This window comes from Cucurbita pepo, chromosome 17, assembly GCF_057944985.1.
Source record: "Cucurbita pepo subsp. pepo isolate OVF chromosome 17, ASM5794498v1, whole genome shotgun sequence".
NCBI lineage: Eukaryota > Viridiplantae > Streptophyta > Magnoliopsida > Cucurbitales > Cucurbitaceae > Cucurbita > Cucurbita pepo.
This window is the reverse complement of record NC_141814.1, coordinates 502,343-522,386: the sequence shown is the minus strand read 5'-3', so window position 1 is coordinate 522,386 and position 20,044 is coordinate 502,343. Positions and strand designations below refer to the sequence as shown.

General features: G+C 39.1%; 4 protein-coding genes across 7 annotated transcripts; 3 read left to right on the top strand and 1 right to left on the bottom strand.

Annotated features, from left to right (window-relative positions):
- Positions 1 to 348: 348 nt before the first annotated feature.
- LOC111778263 (Pentatricopeptide repeat (PPR) superfamily protein) lies at positions 349 to 3,774 on the top strand. 2 transcript variants are annotated; one of them, XM_087119174.1, is made up of 2 exons: positions 349 to 2,766; positions 3,507 to 3,774. In XM_087119174.1, exon 1 carries the CDS (start codon positions 492 to 494, stop codon positions 2,472 to 2,474), a length of 1,983 nt encoding a protein of 660 aa, XP_086975300.1. In that variant the 5' UTR covers positions 349 to 491; the 3' UTR covers positions 2,475 to 2,766; positions 3,507 to 3,774. The 2 variants fall into 2 exon arrangements, with proteins under 2 accessions (XP_086975300.1, XP_086975299.1); XM_087119173.1 differs by having other exon boundaries at positions 349 to 3,435.
- Positions 3,775 to 6,002: 2,228 nt separating this feature from the next.
- On the bottom strand, positions 6,003 to 13,385 carry LOC111778664 (uncharacterized). Of its 2 annotated transcripts, XR_015413417.1 has the most exons (11): positions 13,039 to 13,385; positions 11,145 to 12,040; positions 9,970 to 10,099; positions 9,423 to 9,874; positions 9,092 to 9,172; positions 8,912 to 9,010; positions 7,363 to 7,515; positions 7,144 to 7,230; positions 6,946 to 6,983; positions 6,781 to 6,852; positions 6,601 to 6,658 (listed from the first exon to the last, which is right to left on the bottom strand). XR_015413417.1 is itself a non-coding variant. In XM_023658615.2 (10 exons), exons 2-10 carry the CDS (start codon positions 11,931 to 11,933, stop codon positions 6,326 to 6,328), a joined length of 2,196 nt encoding a protein of 731 aa, XP_023514383.2. In that variant the 5' UTR covers positions 11,934 to 12,040; positions 13,039 to 13,383; the 3' UTR covers positions 6,003 to 6,325. The 2 variants fall into 2 exon arrangements, 1 of the variants encoding a protein (XP_023514383.2); XM_023658615.2 differs by lacking the exon at positions 6,946 to 6,983 and having other exon boundaries at positions 6,003 to 6,658; positions 13,039 to 13,383.
- Positions 13,386 to 16,218: 2,833 nt separating this feature from the next.
- Positions 16,219 to 17,769, top strand: LOC111778606 (galactinol synthase 2). The gene is made up of 4 exons (XM_023658530.2): positions 16,219 to 16,636; positions 16,706 to 17,029; positions 17,108 to 17,242; positions 17,324 to 17,769. Exons 1-4 carry the CDS (start codon positions 16,325 to 16,327, stop codon positions 17,543 to 17,545), a joined length of 993 nt encoding a protein of 330 aa, XP_023514298.1. The 5' UTR covers positions 16,219 to 16,324; the 3' UTR covers positions 17,546 to 17,769.
- Positions 17,770 to 17,915: 146 nt separating this feature from the next.
- LOC111778607 (uncharacterized) lies at positions 17,916 to 20,006 on the top strand. Of its 2 annotated transcripts, XM_023658531.2 has the most exons (5): positions 17,916 to 18,062; positions 18,328 to 18,394; positions 18,488 to 18,612; positions 18,713 to 18,892; positions 19,373 to 20,006. In XM_023658531.2, exons 2-5 carry the CDS (start codon positions 18,364 to 18,366, stop codon positions 19,739 to 19,741), a joined length of 705 nt encoding a protein of 234 aa, XP_023514299.2. In that variant the 5' UTR covers positions 17,916 to 18,062; positions 18,328 to 18,363; the 3' UTR covers positions 19,742 to 20,006. The 2 variants fall into 2 exon arrangements, with proteins under 2 accessions (XP_023514299.2, XP_086975458.1); XM_087119332.1 differs by lacking the exon at positions 17,916 to 18,062 and having other exon boundaries at positions 18,073 to 18,394.
- The last annotated feature ends 38 nt before the right edge of the window (positions 20,007 to 20,044 follow it).

Sequence of the window (20,044 nt, the reverse complement as noted above, 5' to 3'; positions counted from 1 at the left end):
AAATGAGAGGCATTTCGATTGGATGAAATTTCCACCTGATTGATGATCCATTCACAAGTCAAATAATGATATTAGTCAGAAAGGCAATAGTTATCGAATTCAAATCTCTTAACTTTCGAAAAATTTTGGTACTTTCATAGTCCACTCTATTTTATTTTATATATTTTAAATATCTAAATTTAATTTTAAAAAATTAGCAGTTAATTTGTGTTTAAAAATATAGTTCCATTTTCTTGATGAAAGATTATTATTTTATTTATGGCAAGTGGAGGACTAAAGATTAAAATCAAACTAAAAATATGGAGTGTATAATTTATAAAAATTTTAGAATTACTTGTAAAATTATGGATCCGCCGCCGCCACTGCTCCGAAGGATATAAATAAGTGAGCATTGACCTATCCCCTCAGAATCTTAGTTTGGGAGAGCTGAGTTCTTCGGATTTATTTGTGTTCAAGGTTCTGGATTTGGTTATTCCCACAATTCTTGTACAATGTATTTGAAAGAAGGTTGCTCTTTATTGCTGAAGATTCAGAAGCCCCTGATGCCCTTCGTCCTAAATTCAAGCCCCATCATCAATCCCCGTGAGCCCAATAAACAACACCTTCTGCACGAATCCGATGTGCTCAAACAATTGAAGAAGGAACGCAATCTTTCATCGGCATTACAATACTTCTGCGCTGTAGCCAATTCAAACGCTTTCAAACACACCGCATCCACGTATAAGCTCATGATTGAGAAGCTCGGCCGTGAATGTCAAATGGATGTGGTGCAATACATTTTACAGCAAATGAAGATGGATGGCGTAAATTGCTGCGAAGATTTGTTTGTAAGTATAATAAATAGTCACAAACGCGCAGGCTCCGCCGAGCAAGCGCTAAAGATGCTCTATCGGATTGGAGAGTTCGGGTGCAAGCCGACGGTGAAGATTTACAATCATCTTTTGGATGCGTTGCTGACTGAAAACAGGTTTCAGATGATCAATCCCGTGTATATTAATATGAAGAAAGACGGATTAATTCCTAATGTCTTTACATATAATATACTCTTGAAGGCACTTTGTAAGAATGATCGGGTTGATGCTGCACACAAGCTGTTTGTTGAAATGTCTAGTAAGGGCTGCCCACCCGATGCGGTTAGCTATACGACTATGGTGTCTTCACTTTGTAAAGCAGGTAAGATCGACGATGCTAGAGAGCTAGCAGGAAGATTTAAATCAAGTGTTCCTGTTTATAATGCTTTGATTGATGGGATGTGCAAAGAAGGAAGAGTTGAGGTAGCGATCAAGTTGTTAGGTGAAATGATGGTAAATGGAGTTGACCCTAATGTGATCTCATATTCGTGTATTATAAATTCTCTTTGCGAGTCGGGAAATGTTGAGTTGGCTTTTGCATTATTGGCTCAAATGTTTTCTAGAGGTTGTAGTGCCAATATCCAAACCTTTACGCCATTGATCAGGGGTTGTTTCATGAGAGGGGGATTCTATGAAGCTCTTGAATTGTGGAAGCTTATGATAAAGGATGGTTATGAGCCAAATGTAGTCGCTTACAACACTCTTATTCATGGTCTTTGCAATAGTGGGAGTTTGGTAGAAGCCTTACAAGTATGTGATCAGATGGAGAGGAGTGGCTGTCTCCCTAATGTAACTACTTACAGCACTCTAATTGATGGTTTTGCAAAAGCTGGTGATTTGGTTGGTGCATCTGAGACATGGAATAGAATGATATCCCATGGTTGTTGTCCTAATGTGGTGGCCTATACCTGCATGGTGGATGCCCTTTGTAAAAACTCGATGTTTGACCAAGCCAATTCTATTATGGAGAAGATGACTCTTGAGGGCTGTACTCCAAATACTGTAACATTTAACACGTTCATCAAAGGTTTGTGTAGAAATGGAAGAGTAGAATGGGCAATGAAAGTGCTTGATCGAATGCAAGGACATAGGTGTCTCCCTAATATCACAACTTACAATGAGTTACTTGATGCTCTATTCAGGACGAACAAGTACGTAGAGGCTTTTGGGCTTTTCCAGGAGATTGAAAAGGGAAATTTACAGCCAAACTTAGTGACTTATAATACCATTTTATATGGTTTTTCTCGAGCTGGCATGCTTGGAGAGGCGTTGCAACTTTTTTGTAAAGTACTTGTGGGGGGCACTACCCCGGATGCCATCACATATAATACTATGATACATGCCTATTGCAAGCAGGGGAAGGTTAAGACTGCAGTTCAGCTGGTGGAACGAGTTAGAACTATGAAGGAGTGGCGTCCAGATATCATCACATACACTAGCCTCATATGGGGTGCCTGCAATTGGATAAATATAGAAGAAGCCATTACTTATCTTCACAAGGCAATGAATCAAGGAATCTGCCCCAACTTTGCCACATGGAATGTATTGGTTCGGTGTTTCTTTGACTCTTTAGGTCATATGGGTCCAATTCACATTTTGGACGATATTCTGGGAAAGCGGTAAGATGGTGAGTTTGAAAGACGTTCATAAAACCAATTTCAGATGTAGTTGTGACCCCAGGTTACGTACACACTGAGAGATTTTTGCTTGAACACACTTGTAGAGTTCTTAAGGATGCTTGGGCAGGTTATGCTCTTCTTGGCTTGCTCTTTAAATTGAATAGCGGGGAATCAAATTCTATGGCACATGCCCAATTGGAGCAACATGCCAATGTTGAGTTTTTCTGGCACCTTCTTGTTATGATGGATGGTATCTTCTCGCCCGTGTGATGTTTATTGCAAAATGAATCAACAAGGTAATGTCAATTCTTCAGGCATCTTGATGGGTCACCATGCGTATATGTTTTCCCATACATGATTTGCAATATATTGTGCCGGGAATCCACCTTTCGTTCATTGTATGGTTAAATGGTTTCCACTACATTCATTTTAACGTGATTTGTAGTAATAATGGAAGAATCTGTCTCAGTAAATATTGATTATCATTGGAAAATCCCCTAGGAACACGATCATTACCCCCCACCATACACGATCTTGAGAATCTTCTTGGTTGTTCTTACGTATGAGAGTGAGTACTGTATCAGGAATCACGACTCTCCACAATGATATGATATTGTCCACTTTGAGCATAAGCTCTCGTAGGTTTGCTTTGGGTTTCCCCAAAAGGCCTCATACCAATGGAGATGTATTCCTTACTCATACCAACAATCCTCCTCAACATACAACATACTGATCTCCCACAATCACGTTGCCTGAAATCTTACCCTCAGCACCTGCATAGTTGGGTACCACAATGCCTTCATCTTTCAGGCCAGCACGTCCAAGCTTATTCTGCAGATTTGAGATGTGCTGCGTGAACTCTTCCATAGTTACTCCATATGGTTCATCATTTTTCGCTGCATATTGACCTGTTTCTACTTTCAGAAGACCTGCTACAAGTTGAAATATTGGCTCGTGGGATTGTGGTTAGTGTCATGCATGTATGTATGATTTGATCTCGTGTCAATACATGCTTAAAATTATCTTTGAATTTCAGGGAATACCTTCTTGGAGACAGCAGATTCGAGTTTTGGATTTCCTCCAACATAAGGAACCAGGCTATGATGGAAATTCAAGCCATCAGCACAAGGGTCAAAAGGTGGTCTCAACCGGCGGCCAAATACTCTATCCATCACTTTGGAATATGAAGTTGAACAAGCCCAGTAATAGCCTTGGAAATCCTTTTACTGTATCTTTAATTATCCTGCGTGAATTATATAATGTGAAATTCCCTGCAGAGATTCATGAAAGTGAAGTCGATGAAAGCCTACGCGTTTTATCTTTGACTGTATCTTTAATTACCTTGAGGGGAAGTTCGGAAAGGAAAGCCCAAAGAGGACAAACATTCTTTTAAGGGTGTGAAAACTTCTCCCTAACAGACGCGTTTTAAAAACCTTGAGGGGAAGCTCGGAAAGGAAAGCCCAAGGAGGACAAGCATTCTTTATAAGGGTGTAGAAACCTCTGTCTGGTAGACACGTTTTAAAAACTTTGAGGGGAAGCTCGGAAAGGAAAACCCAAAAAGGACAATATCTGTTAGCGGTGGGCTTGAGTTGTTACTGTCACGGTTATACTTTTTCAACCATGTGGCGTTGTGATCTTGACACACTCGCGACTAGCCTTAAGTGAATCAAGTCTCATATATATTTTTACACCGACTTTGTGGTTTCATTAGACCTTAGGCGAGATTTGTCTTTGTCAGCCGAACATTGCTTGTGCAAAATCTAAGCTTGTTCAATCACACTTGTCGCTTGCGTGTGCATGTTCAATCATCTGCGACACAACCGACTTGCCTCTACACTAGGTCAAGTCATTCGGCTTGACTGTACCTATACTTGGGGTCAAGGTCTCTCAATGCTACATCGCATCTTATCTTGTCATCTTAGTTCCCAATCGACATGGCTCATATGTCTTGACATCATCCCAAGTCTCGAGATGTCGTCGACCATCACAACTCACTCGGTCATGCTATCAGGAACGGGCCCACGTGTCGTTCATCTCATCAGGACATCTGGAACATTTGTCTATCTGGGTACTATCGAGGCATTGGCCCTCTCGTGCCCATGTCATGTCATGTCATTTACGGATACTGTACTGAATAGCATGTGTATAATCCAATCTTCGACACTCTGGCTGAGGTGCAATACCGACACACCCGTGTCGCCTGGTACTATCCTTGAAAAATACATTTTAAAGGAAGTCGCCTAAGACACTCGTCTTGGCACGCTCGCCCTCATTGTGACACACGCATGTGCCATAGAATAGCTCGCTTAGGCCATAGGAGAGCTGACATCATGGCTTCCCCTATAGTAAATTTTGAGACATTTTCAATACTCCACGCATAACATGATTTTAGTGAACGGTCATACGTTGTCATGGAGCGTCCGTTCGTTGTCCAATTGACACCAAATTTAGCAAGCATTCATCTTTCATATGGATGGACTTAACTCCAAAACCGCATGCCCAAATTTCTTTTGAAACCCCAACTTTGGAGGTTAAGGCCCGGTGCCCTACCCGGCCCTTCAACAAGCCTATCTTTGCCACTCTTGTCTATTTGTTGTCTTTATCTTGCTTATGCCTCGACTTCTGTTCAATGGTCACTCTATATGGTGTGTTATAGATGATGCACCCTCCTCCTCGGTCGCATAACGACACTACTTTAGGTGCTCGTATGGTCGGATGGGTGTCACTTGAGGGTTGCCGCTTCTCTTAACGCAATGTGAGAGTTACAACCTACTCCCTTCATAGTTAGGTTGAGGGTCGGCGCTTCTCTTGTCGCAACGTAAGAGTCACAACCTACTCTCTTCATAGTTAGGTTGTGACACGTAGCATTTCCAAGGGGTAGAGTGTGAGCCTTTAGTGTAATGATCTAAAACGGGAAGACCCTAATGGAGACACTCAAATCATTATGTAAAAAGACTAAGTTTCTTTCCATATTCTTCAATGAAACAGAAAGGAATGTTCAAATAAGATGAACTTGACACATATCTTTAGTAAAAAAACCGAACTTAAACACTTTCATTTTCAGGCCATTTTTCATACAGGTGTTAGCATTGACACTTTTTCCTATTTGAGACAAGGGTCAAGAACTCGTTCAGAAAAGTTATTTTCTTATTTTAGTATCATACCAAATCCACTAAAGACTAGTGTAAAATAAAGAAGAATAAAAACATGTACTCATGTCTTTAAGACCTTACTAAAGACTAGTGTAAAATAAAGAAGATAAAAACATGTACTCGTGTCTTTAAGACCTCACAACCTGAACCTTCTCGTCGAGAAGACTCAAATGAAGACCCTGAATCATTATGTGAAAAAACCAAATTTCTTTCAATATTTTTCAACGAAATTGTGAGGAATGAATTTGACACATATGTTTAGTAAAAAACCAATCATAAACACTTTAATTTTAGGGCCATTTTCGAGTTATTTTCCAAGAGACCGTTTGGTTGATGGAAAACAAAAGGAACTCAGAACCTGTTGACTAAAAAGTGGGCAATGGACGAAGCAGCCATATTTGGAGGCTATCTTCCAAATAATTCCTCATAATTAAGGTTAGTGCAATATCTTAGGGTTCTTGGATACATTTCCAACCTGTTTTAACTTAGGGAAGTCCAGCCATTTTACGACAGTTAAAACGCTATATACAAACTCTTGATGCCATCCTTCTGTGGCTCTCCTATCTCTGCACCATTCATTTTGAAATTTCCTATGATGGGTGCTACCTTGTATATTTAATGAACTTACTTACCTGATCCGGCTGTTGAATTACTACCATACACTTCAAAATTACTATAATCAACTATGGTCTCAACCTCAATATCACCATTGCTTCTTTCCCTTTTTCTTTTTCTTGTTGCCACTCCCACTGTTGCTACTACTCTTGTTAAAACTTCCTCCTGCTTTGGCCGATGGGCTCTCCGTGGCACTGCCACCACCATTGTCGAACGCACCTGTTAGAACGGCATTCTGAAACCACTCAAATAACTCTTCTTCTGTCATGTTCATCATGTTCTCTTCTATATTTGATGGAGGCATTTGGCCTCCTCTTTGGCTAGAACTTGATCCTCTACTGGTGTTTTGCTTAGAGGGTACACTTGTAGTGGTGTTTACATGAAAACTTGGCCTGTGGGTGTTGGCTGGACATCTCATTCCCTGCAGCAAAAATCAGCAACATACATTTATATTTCTTCATGTATCAGCGGGGACAAGAAAGGAAACATGCCATCAACATCGCTTGAGATGCATGCATATGAAAAGACCACTACAGATATTACCTGACAAATATACCATTCGGTAGCATCATATATTCTGCTCTCTGCACATACATATGCAGAAGGAGCTTCTACCTGCATAGAGAACATCATATGTGGCGTTATGATATAAACATGCACGCTTTCACTATGCCGTACCTTTCTTGAATTTTTCAGCAATCATATTACCTAGTTTGTGTTCTAACAAATACATCTACGTGAATACCCTAAAAACAACATTAAACAATTTTTATGAGCACCATTATAGCATTTTCTATAAGCATCGTATAAGTGAAAACAGGCAAGTCAAGTAATTCAACAGGTATCTACACATCAAATCATATCACGTATTGCTAACAAGCAGATCCACATGTAAGTGAAACATACCTTCTGCAGTAACCCAAAAAGAAAAGGCTGAGAAGATTGCTCCACCCACCCATCCCCATCCTTTGCTTGATGAAAATCTTTGCATTCCTTTAGAGAAGTAAATATACATAACAATACATACAGCATCTGTTAGAAAACGTGAGGATACCGTACCATCACTAGGATACTAGAGAACAGAAAACCATACAAAATCAAGAGTCTGAAATAGAAGAGAAAAACCTGGCACCATCTTGCTTGAGATTTCAATTTCCTAGTGTGAATCCATAAGTGAAAATTGTTGCATTTTTTACAGGCTATTCGCCTTGATTCACCCGAAAGATCCTCTCTATCTGTGGCTGATCGTGAAAATGCAAATGGACCAATCCCTCCACTCTATAAAATAAATGCATCAATAATTTGCATAAGATACTCGAACAAAAAACTTGGACATAGAAACAATCTCAAGAGCTTAACTCATAGCTCAAGTATCATTTACAATTGCAGGGAACCCTCTTAGCGAAAAGCTAAAAGTGCATTGAACTGAAAATTTTTAGGTCTCTACTGACTACACAACTTAAATCTTATTTTCCTTTTTTCCTTTTTTCCTTTTTTCCTTTTTGTTTTTGGGTGTCTGTGCTCTTTTTTTCTTTTCTTCAATATATTATGTAACTTAATATTTTAGTCATCAGACGAAAGAATTTAAAACATACTCATGTGAAAAGAAAAGGCTAGATTATGGAAAAAATACTCCAGAACTTTGCCCCTGGTAAAAGAATATTCATATTCTTTCAAAAGTTGAACTACTACCCTTGACATTTCATAAATGTTTCAAGAGCCATTGGAATAGAAAAATCAAATGTTGAACAAAAAGTCGGATTTAGCTCAGACAAGCATCCTAGTCATTGTTATGTTGTTTCAAGTCATCACCATGTCGATTTTCCGTCCAACATTCCAATGGATTTCCACTCAAACAATAGTTGTGAAATGTTAATAAGAGGTCAAGGGTAATATTTCAACTTTTAAAAGAATAGGGATATTTTAAAAATAAATGCAAAGTTCAAAGGTACTTCATATAATTAATTGAAAATAATAATAGCATAGTTACATTATCCACCTTCCTATAGGTGATATGCTACCCATCTCTCATCACTCTTCTACACTCACCACTAACAAGTTAGACTAAATGCTAAAAAATGGAACTTGTTGTTATTATTATTATTATTTAGTTTGGTAGGAAAGGTCACATAGAACAAGTCGTTTGTTAACAACTTGGAGGAAGAATTCGCTTTACCTCCTTGCTACAAGTGAACCTAGCCAGCATCTCAACATGTGAAATGTCATTCCATTGTTAATATTATGGAAGGACAAAATAGGTTTTCCAACAGGAACATGAGCAATAGACAAATTAATCGGTGTCAATAACGGTTTCCAAAAACCAATATCATCTAGCTTTATACAATCCCAATATCTAGGCGTACAAAGTTTCCATTGAGAACAAGCATTACCTCACAATATAAATGGGAACACAATTATGGTGACGAATGGGTTCAGATTGTCAAGATCCAAACTTAAGTCATGTTTCGTGTTTGTCGACAACTTGCCTTATAATTTAATTACCAAAGAAACACTGCAGCTCAATTTCAATTTTTTTTTTCACCTTTCTATAAATGGAGAAGTGTCAGGAAGGTTAAAAGAATTTTTTATAAGGTGAATCTCTTTATCTTTCTCTCTCTTTCTATTCTTCTTGTTCTTTTGTGTGTGTGGGAGGGTGTGAGGATGGGGGTTATACCTTCTGTGAAGCACTTTGAAACCTGCGGAAAACATTTAGCAACTCTTCCCTTCTCAGTCCATCATCATAGTTTTTTCGCTTTAATGAATCAAGTAAAACCTATAAAAAAATTATAATAATAAGTAAATAAAAGAAACATGCAACTCTCAAGAACAATATAATACAAAGGAAATGTTTCACCTCGTATGCATTTTGAAGTTTCTTAAATGCTTCAGCAGCCTTTTCATTGCCCATATTTTTATCAGGATGGACCAACATTGCCTGATAACCAGTTTATACAAGCTCATTCAACAAAACTAGATATATACCAATTTCCACTTCCGCAGATAATCAAGATAATATTTCAAAAAACATCTAATTTCCAAGAAGTACGACACCACTAATAAATATAAGTGAGACGAAGCATAATGGCAATCCAAAAGAAAAACACATGAGACGGAGCATAATGACTATAACTACATGAACAGTGAATAGATTATGCAAATTGTACCAACATTAATGCAGAAATCACCTTTTTCCTATATTCCTTCTTGAGCAGGGAAGGAACTATATCCTCAAACCGAGACAATCCTAAAACTGCATAATAATCTGTACAATTCAGCAAACGAATGACTTCATCTTCAGAAGATAGCTCAGAATCAGCTCCACTGGTTGAAGGTGTGCCTGAACTACGATCAGCAGCAAAAGCTGCACTGAATTCAGAAGATGATGCTTGCATAGGATCATCCTGAAAGAAGCCGGGCTGATCTTGCATCCCAGCTGCTTGTTCAGGATATCTGTTTGATCTCCCATGCTCATTCATGTTGTTCTTTAGGGCATAAATAAGAGCATCACTTGAAATAAACGACAAATTCAGGCCCAAAAGCAAACCAAGCCATCCAGTGCCTACCCATCCACAATATACCGAATACAAAGTGGTGATAAAAAGTGCAACTCGTTCATGGCTCAATATAAATGCCAACCCTGAAAATTGTGATGCAACACCTCAATGAATGAGACTAATCGTGATGTTAGCATGAACAGAAAAATTGTGCAAGTTCCAAAGGTAAAGATATTACCTCCAATAGATATGATCAGCAATGTTGTCCAAAAGTTTCCATAAAACCAAAGGAAAGCTATTCCAGAGATGGCGATGACCAAAATTGCAAAGGCAAACCCAACAAAAATTCCAAGGGAAGCAGCTATTACCTGGGTAGATTTCATTTATTATTTACCATGAATCTATATAAAACAAAGGGCAGGAAGGATCACCTAAGAATTCTGGAGGGGAAAAAAACAGAAAAAAAGGCATATAACCAATGAAAAAGGCTGACTATAAAAAGCCACGCATAGACAGGGTAACAAAACACAGACTATAGATTCTATCACACCGAACACTAAACACAGCTATCTCAATGATATTATACCAATGCCATTATGTATCAAAACTGACCAAAAAAACAATCAGTAATACAAAGTAGTAGCCAGTTAGGAAGAACTTAATCATAAATTTATGCACAAGATAGCAGACAGACTCAAGGATAATTACAAAAAGACTTCTACACTGAAGTTAAAAGAAAAACATGAAGCCAAACAAGGGACCACACATCCTACTTAGACCTCTCAACCCCTCTTACGATTACATCATTCCTCTCAACTCAAAAGCCTCAAAGAAATCATGCAAACCCCCACAGGCCACAAAGAGCAAGACAATTTGTTGACGTTGTTAAGAATAAATAAACAAAAAAACAAAAACAAAAAAAAAATAATAAATAAATAAATAAACCAAACAAGCATATGGAACTCCGCATAACCATATGGGATATGTGTCTGCAATGAACACCCAATCGTCATTAGATGATTTTCAAACTGTACAACTTGAAGATAGATGGTAATACCATTTTACTTGAAAATAACTATTATATCGAGAGCCCATGAGGAATCCAAACTTTTTTATAAATGCTTTAAAACAAACCGTCCATACAGCTACAACATTGCTTATCTTCTAATACAAAATTATAATGAGTCTCATGCTTCACCGGTACCATTCCATACAACATCAACTACATGCTTGGAATAAAAAATAGTTGGTGATTGAAGTCTTAGGAATATCCATAAGATAATGTTGCTGCTGGAGTATTCTCTAAAGAAAATAAATATCAATTCTTCAAGACAAGACAGGAAGTAGAATAAATAAACACGAATAAAACAAGATAGGAAATAACACCTATGCAAGAGTATTGCAGTAGCTTACCAAGACCACAAGGAATTTAAGAAGTCCAACCATTGCAATAGTTGAAAGAATGGAGAACCATATAACTGAGAAGAAGGATGTTGTCCCCATACGTATAAAGGAATCAATGCCCCTAAAGGCACAGTCCAACCATACAATTGATAGGAGAAGCATTATGTTACCAAAATGCATCATCCACTTCAGAACAATGGGATATGCCTTCTTAATATTCTTTCCAACACAGTCACTTGTATTCAGTAAACTTTTCTTCATAGAATTAAACAGAGGTCTCTGTCTCTCCAGAAACACATGGGCTGCTTCAAATGTTGATGACAAAAATTCCACAAAACTTTTCACAAAAATATTATCTGAAAATTTTATATTGTCCACCACATTTCTGATGCGTTCTCTATAGCTACAATCTAAATGTACCCGCTCCCTATCACCAGTAGACCCCTTGTATCGTTCTCCTATTCTAGAACCCTCATTATCTCCATTGCAGTTTTCAAATTCTTTGGAGGGAAATGTTGGCTCGTCTGGAGTATGGAGTCCTTCCATTCCTTGTTTTTCTTTTCTCAAAGACTTTGCAGAATTTTTTACGTTCTTTATACCCTCTCCAGTGTCACTATTCACCATGCCTTCTTCAATGGATCTGCTATAGTGGTTGTCATTTGGCAGTTCCTCTCCAGAACGTACCTTTATCTCTTGTACTCTTCCTTGCACCTTGGACTGCAAGTCTGAAACTTTCTTTTTACTGTTTGATGCATGGCGCTCTGACCCTGTTTTCTGATGATTACCCTTCCGAGCCATTGAATAGAAATTTAAGGATCAATTTCAAGAGTAATTCAATTGAATCATTTCCAATCGCAACATATGGTCCATAGCAAGCAAGCAGGAAAATGTGCAAAGGTTATAGCCTGTAGACAAAAGAAGTATATAGTCAAAGCCTAATTTGTTTGCTTTGATGATCATTAAAGTAACAAATATGTTGAGATAATATAAATAGAAATTGGCACAAGAAAAATGGAGAAAGCACATTAATGGATGGAAACATAATCTAGCATTACAGGGTCAAAAAAGCATTGAAGGGAAATCAGCAAGGACAAAAAAAAAAAAACTTTTTAAAATAGAGAAAGCAATTATGTAGACATTCATAACCAGTGTTGTTCGAGGCATAACTTGCATTTTATGTGGTTTCACTACGGTGCACCTAAGACTCACACCCTTTTCCTTTTCAATTTCTGTAGGTTAATTGTTACAAAGTAAGTTGGTGTGCGCTTTATATTGCATGACTACAACTATATACTAATTTTGTACTTCATTAGCATTTATGACCAATTGTGTAGTTAGACAAAAACTTGTTGTGATTCTTCTTCTGGAAAAAGAACTACGAGAACTACGACAGGAGCACCCATTTTCCAAAGCTGTGGCAAAAAGCACCCTCAATGAAGGATAGTCACGCAAAAGCAACAAAATAGTAGCAAATAAAATATTAGAGTCAACTAACACGAAAATAACACACACTGGTCGATGATATATGTCCTTAATCCATATTTCGGGAAATGCCTCATTTCCAGTACCCCGGTAGACCGATGACTACGAGTGACAAAGATCAAGAACAAAGTTAATTTCACATAAATTTCCCACGCGCTCTAACTATATACAGATTACTTATAGCTGTTCAAGCGTCACAATTCTCCGACTATATTGCCGAGTAAAGCACGTTTTTTTCTTTTTTCTTTTTTCTTTTTTCTTTTTTCTGATTTATCCGTATTCTTGATTCCAGAAAGACTAGGGAAAAGTTAAGAAGGAAGCCAATTTCAAAACAAAGTTTCAAAAGAAGCATAGAGAAAATCGTTATTTACGATGTTAGGCAGAAATAATCGAAAAAGATACCGAAATGAAAGAAAGAAACCTCAAATTGCAGCTTGTAGGAATGAAATACGCCAAGGGAAGTGAGAAAGAAAGCAGCAGGCAAAAGAAAACCCTAATAATCAAAAGTGGAGAAGAGCATGAAGAGCGGAAATTGGAGTCTAGATCCTCAGGAACTGTGCTGGTAATGTGGAGGAAGTTGAAGCGGCGGAGTGAATGGCGGAAGAAGATTTGGGGGTTGTGCAGCGGTGACCGGAGAAGACTACGTCGATAGGGGAAGTGTGCTGCGTTGAAAAGAGGACGTAAGAAATCCGTGTGCCGCTTAAAGCTATCTCGCCATCCCCATTATCAACCAGAAGCATTAGCAGCTGCAAAATCAGCCTCCCCCAATCAAAACTTTGCATAAATTTAATAATTTCTAAATAGCACGTGAAATGTCACGTGACGCAAACTCTATCACCCTTCTCACATTCCTTAGATAATGATATTATTAAATTAAAAATAAAAATAATTATGAATTAAGTAATAATTGAAAGCTTCACGGTGTCCTGCCATAAAACCTAAACACGTAGATTCCATTTATACATTTTCCATAAATTCGAAGTTAAATTAAATTCATAATAGGAAAAATGTTAGGTTACCTTTTGAATCCTGAGGTGTAATGAGTAGGTTTGGTTTCAATTATGATCAAAAAAAAAAAAAAAAAAAAATGGATTATTATATCTCAATGGGAGTTCTCTTTGCAACCCCCGAGGCAAATAGTGTTCTTGGCCACTCTGTGGTTGACCCAAACCTCAACATACATAACACCCCGTTCCACTGGCTATTTTCTCTCACACACTCTCTTTCGGAGGGTAGATAAATACTTTAAGGCCCCCATGCGGGGTTCTCCATGTTTTTTTACCAATATCTGTCGTCTCCTACTTAGCTTCAGAGTTCATTCCAAATTTTTCTTGGAAGTCATAGAGTGACCGCCTTTTGTGGGCACTTAGTTTTTCGGTGGGTTCCCTTGCATATGAAGCAAGACGAGAGGCCATGGCTTTGACTAGGACGGTTCTGGCGGTGGGTCTCCGCCATGGAATTTTACCTTTCTATTGGAAGGACTCACATTCCTCTCCTCCGCCTTCAAGTCTGTCACTTCCTCCATCTTTGAGAAAGTTGGGTCAATAATTTTTATTTCCACTACTTGCGGAAGCCTGGTTCTGCCTTATATCTTGGGGTTGATCGATGTTAAGATCAAACAGTCGTTCGACTATAGCATAGGCTGTGGAAAGATCTTGAGCTCTTTGTTCGTAGAGATTGGTTTTCGCCCACGACTCCAGCCCTCAACAAAACTGATGACCTTCTCTTTCTTAGACATATCACAAATATCTAACATAAGATCAAAAAACTGTTTAACGTAGTCTCGGATATTGCCAATATGCCTCAGCTCCCTTAACTTCCTTCTTACGATTATCTCGACATTCTTTGGGAAGAATTGAGAGTGGAGTTCTTGTTTTAAGCTATTCCAAGTCTCCACAATACATCGACCATCTTGAATGTCCATGTAATTGGATGTCCACCACAACTTTGCATTGTTGGCTTGATGCATATTTGCCAACGTGACCTTCGCTTCTTCTGCTACAGTATTTGTGACTCGATAGTACTGTTCAAGGTCAAAGATAAAGTTCTCTAGAGTTTTGGTATCTTGAGCCCCAGAGAAGGGCTTGGGCTCCAAGACCTTTATCTTGTTGAATTAGACTACACCCCAGTCGGGGTTTGGTTCCCCACCGTTCTTATGGTGAGATTTAATCTAGCGCTAAGATTTGCGACTTCAACCCTAACCACCACTCCGACGACTTCTCTTGAATCCTCAAACATTTCTGAGACCATCTGAACGATCGCTTGTTGGGCATTGTCTAAGCGTTCATTGCGTTCTTCGATTCGGGCAACAGAGGCCATCGAGCTAGCCCCAAGCTCGAAGCCACCAGCAGTAGTGGCCTTGTCTTCTAAGGTCTCAACAGTAACCATTAATTCACGGACATACATTACCTCAAGGTGGCCTACCATCTTGTCGATCCTATAGGCTTTAGCGGCAATCTCATTCATGCAAGATTCCAAAAACCACATTCCATCAGGTCAGTCTTGTCGAGTTGTTTTGCAATGGACATATTTGTTTACTACAATTCAAGGAGTCGACTCTGCTCTAATACCACTTATCACAATCACACTCTCGTGGCATTGGGACAACGATTGTGCAGCACTTGTTCCACATGAAAAGGGGCTAGATTCTAACCTGAGTTTTATGAAAAAGGGCGAGATTCTAACCTGAGTTTTAAACACCTTCTTGGCTTTCCTATATCCATCTTAATCTATAGGTACCCAAGTTGGTGTAATGAAGAATAATCTGAAAATGATTTGAGTTCTTTGGATCATAAGAACAGAAATTGTTTTAGTTCTTATTTGATGATGTTTAGAAGGCATGAAATGAGTTGGGAAAAAGTGCAGAATCCTATAAAAAGTTGGAAATAACAGCCTTCACACCAATGGAATACTGAGGTGCACTAGAAGACAACGTATTTCCACAAAGCTAAGCTGATTCAACCGTGTGGGGCATCTTCTTCTTCAAAACCATTCAAATTGTATATACAAGAATCGAATCATCTGGACAAAAGCAGCTTTCCTTTTCTTTTCTTTCTTTTTTTCCACTTTGTGTAGTGCCTAAGTCTCTACGCCACCTCGTGTCCACCCCTTCAGGACTCAGCCTCCTCGCGGGCACATCACTCAGTGTCTGGCTCTGATACTATTTATAACGCTCCAACCCCACTGCTAGCCGAGATTGTCCTCTTTGGACTTTCTCTTCAAAGTTTTTGAAACGCGTCTAGTAGGAAGAGGTTTCTATACCCTTATATATATACGGATATAGAATCGTAATATATTAAATAAAATGTCAAAGTCTGAGATTCTTAGATCCTCCCCAAATTGTCCACATTTGTCTCGTCTACAAACTTGCAAGAGAGGGAATGATCCATAATTAAGATGAGTATCCAAAAGGCAAAGGGGATGATCCAAAGGTGCAAAACATAAGAATCTTGTCCATCTCACAGCTTAAGGATAGGATTCCAACTCATATTCATCCCACCAATCCCATTCTCTTAATTGCAGTGTTTATATTAATACCAAGTAATCACAATACTAACATGCTCCCCCACGGCTTTATAAATACCTGCATTCCCATCCCTCCACAACTCAAGCTTGAAGGACTAAACCTACAACTTAAACCTGCCCTACAAGTCCTTCTTGCCTCCCTTTCTCAACAACTCTTTTGTTGTTCCACCCACATAATCAATATGTCTCCGGCTGCCACCGAAACTGCCATCGAGTCGACCGATGCCCCCAAGAGGGCATTCGTGACGTTCTTGGCCGGTAATGGAGACTATTGGAAAGGTGTGGTTGGATTGGCAAAGGGTCTCAGAAAGGTCAAGACCGTCTACCCTCTCATTGTAGCTGTCCTGCCTGATGTTCCCGAAGACCATCGCCAGATTCTCGAGTATCAGGGATGCATCGTCCGAGAAATCGAGCCTGTTTACCCCCCTGCAAACCAGACTCAATTTGCGATGGCATACTATGTTATCAACTACTCAAAGCTTAGGATTTGGGAGGTATGTTCGATTCGCTCGTTCGTTCGTTCGTTCAAATTTAAATATGTACTCAAAAGTGTTTGATTGCAGTTCGTGGAGTATGAGAAGCTGATATATTTGGATGGGGACATTCAAGTGTTTGAGAACATCGATCATCTGTTCGAAATGCCAAATGGATACTTCTACGCCGTGATGGACTGCTTCTGTGAGAAGACATGGAGTAACTCACCGCAGTACAAGATTGGTTACTGCCAGCAATGCCCTGACAAAGTCAAGTGGCCTGTTGAGGAAATGGGAAACCCACCCCCTCTTTACTTCAACGCTGGATTTTTTGTGTATGAACCCGACCTCTTCACCTACAAGGATCTTCTCGAAACTTGCAAGGCCACCACTCCAACCTTGTTTGCCGAGCAGGTAATTAAGTTCAACTTCAACCATTTAGTCGTATCATATCAATCACATATCATAATCTGCATCCGCATCCGCATGTAGGACTTTCTGAACATGTACTTCAACGACATTTACAAACCCATTCCTCCCATTTACAACCTCGTCATGGCCATGTTGTGGCGTCATCCCGAGAACATCGACGTAGACAAAGTCAAAGTTGTCCACTACTGTGCGGCGGTATGCGTTTCTTTTGTTGTTTGGTTACGAAAATATTGAAGATGAAGATGCGTTGTATTTAGTTGTGAAATGTATGTGTAGGGATCAAAGCCGTGGAGATACACAGGAGAGGAAGAGAACATGGACAGAGAAGACATAAAAATGTTGGTGAAGAAATGGTGGGAGGTTTATGAAGATGAATCTTTGGACTACCAAAATGTTATCAAATCTGAAACCAAAGAAGCAACCAAGCTCGCGCCTTTGGTCTCCGTGTTGTCGGAGGCTGAAGTTGTCAACCATATCACAGCTCCTTCTGCTGCTTAAGTTATATATACATATATATATATATATATATATATATATATATATATAATATGTATGAGTGTTTGTGGTGTGAGGCCAAATAGTATTATTATTATTAAGCTTATTATATTATGTATGGTAGCTCAGGTGGGGGTTGTTTTGTCCTTTGTGCATGCAAATCCCAACCTTGTTCATGGCTACACTTCAGTTTCCAAATTTTATGAATAACCCTGCTTTTATGTGTCTTTCTTTTTGCTCTGCTTCTTGTTCATGGCTACACTTCGTTTTATGGAATTAATTAACTTATTAAAAATTTGACCGAAAACCCCTCACCAAACCGGGTCGGGTCGGGTCGGGTCGAGTCAGTTATCGGTTCAACCGAAGGAATGCCTTTTAGGGTAGATTTGAGGCCACAACCGAGCCGCAGAGGGCAGAAAGAAAGAGATTTGAGGGCCCAGTTATCCGGGAGTGTTTTCGGAATCTGTGTTGTGCGGAGACTTGGTGTCTCGATTCCTTTCAATTTGCCGCAATCTTTCAGGTTCTTCATTCCTTTCAATTTTGTTTCATCATATCAACACACAAGATCCTTCTCCCCAAAATGCTCTGTTTATAGGATGAGTTTTTTTTTTTTTTTTTAACTCTACTGTTTGAGCTTTCTCCCTACTGCCATATTGCATTAATATTGGAGAAAGCATGTTTATTCAACCATGGCTGAAGGGGAGCTTATTTTTGTTCGTCTCACAAAAAATGGAAGACTCATGCGAGGTTTGCAGCTTTTCCTAATTTCCCCTTTTATATGTCAGAATCTAGTGGAATCGGGTAAAGAAGGATCCGTTCATATGAGTTCAGAGGGAAAGCCTAATGACACAGGTGAGCATAGGGAGCGGAGCAGATGTTTTTGTGCTTTTCATGTTAGCATATGTAGATTAAGAAGTATAATGTTATTCTTGTTTATGTTGCTAGAAATAAAAGAGCGTGTTGATGCCATGTGGGAGCAAATGAATAAAGGGGTGTCTTCTAAAACCTTAAAAGCTTTGTCAACCAAACCATCTCCACCAGTGAATAAAAACTCAAACAAGCCATCCAATGTAAAAATTCACATTCTTCTCTTTCACAATGAGGCAGGTCAAAAAAATAGGAAACAGCATTTCTCTTACTTTATTCTCTCCCCATGTCCCCCGTCTCTAGAATTGGATTTCATATCTTGGTATGGCGTCAAACAAGATTGTTGAACCTCAAGAAAAAGATGTGTCATCGGAAGGATCCAAGGTTCTGCAGAACAGTTATGATGATGCTAAGGTGCTTGCTGCTACTGCTCTCTCAGCTGTTAGGGACTCTACATCTATTTCTGGCAGAGGGAAAGTTGAGGTGCCAATACTATCCTTTTTCTTTTTCTACCCTTTGCTATTGTTAGAGACTTATAGAGCTGAAAAAGGATTTCATTAGAATATCATTTGGTCAGTTGTTTGTATTATAATTTAGAGGATATCCATCGGTCTCTCTCTCTCTCTCTCTGTTTTTTTCCGTCTAGAACAGTTTTTTGGTTAATTGTTCGGTTTAGGCACTTTTCTGAAGAAACAGATGAGAGCTGTACTTGACTTGATGGATGATGTAATGGAGTTTGTTAGGTGGATCCGTCTAGGAGCAAGAATTTTGAGTTCAGATGTTATGACTTTATGGGTGAAGGAGGGTTTGTGGGAAATGTAGCGTGGGCGGGGGAGCAAGGCGTATGAGAGTCCTCCAAGAGGTTATAGGCCTTATAAAACAATAGAACAGTAAGTTTTGGCATTGGTTATATTGATCTGTTAATTGATGAGCTGAAGGAAAATTGTACTTTTACTTCAACAGATCAGGGAGATAAGGGACTTCGCAGGCCAAAATGTTGAAATTAAAAAGTTTGTAGATGCTGATTCAAAGGAAGCACACGAGAAGATGAAGGCACCTGCTGCTACTTCAGCGGTTGATGCAGTCCTGGAACAAATTAAGAAGAAACAAAAACTTAGTGTTCTTGACAAGACAAAAAAGGACTGGGGAGAGTTCAAGGAAGAAACTAAGGGTCTGGAAGAGGACTTGGATGCTTACAAGAAGAGCTCAAATCAGTATCTTGAGAAAGTTTCGTTTTTGCAGCGAGCTGACTACAGGGAGTTCGAACGAGAGAGGGATGCACGGTTGTCTTTGCAGGCCAGGAGGAGGCCCGACATGCAAGAGGAGCCATGATTAAGCCATCATCCGAAGCTCTGTGAAGATGTGCCCTTAACTGTTGAGGTTCCAGAATTTCTTGTGCGGATCATTTTTCAATAGGAGAGGCAGGGCCATCGGCTTAGCTGATGCAGATGTGATGATTTAGAGTGATACTGGTTTAACAAATACGCTTGACACCTACTTCTATTACTCCAAAGTGTATGTATAGATGAATCATTATACATAACCAACTTGACACCGGTTTAGCTGAATATTTTTATAACCAATACTTGACGATTCATCGGTGTCTGCTCCATGTAGAATAGCTTGTTTACAAGC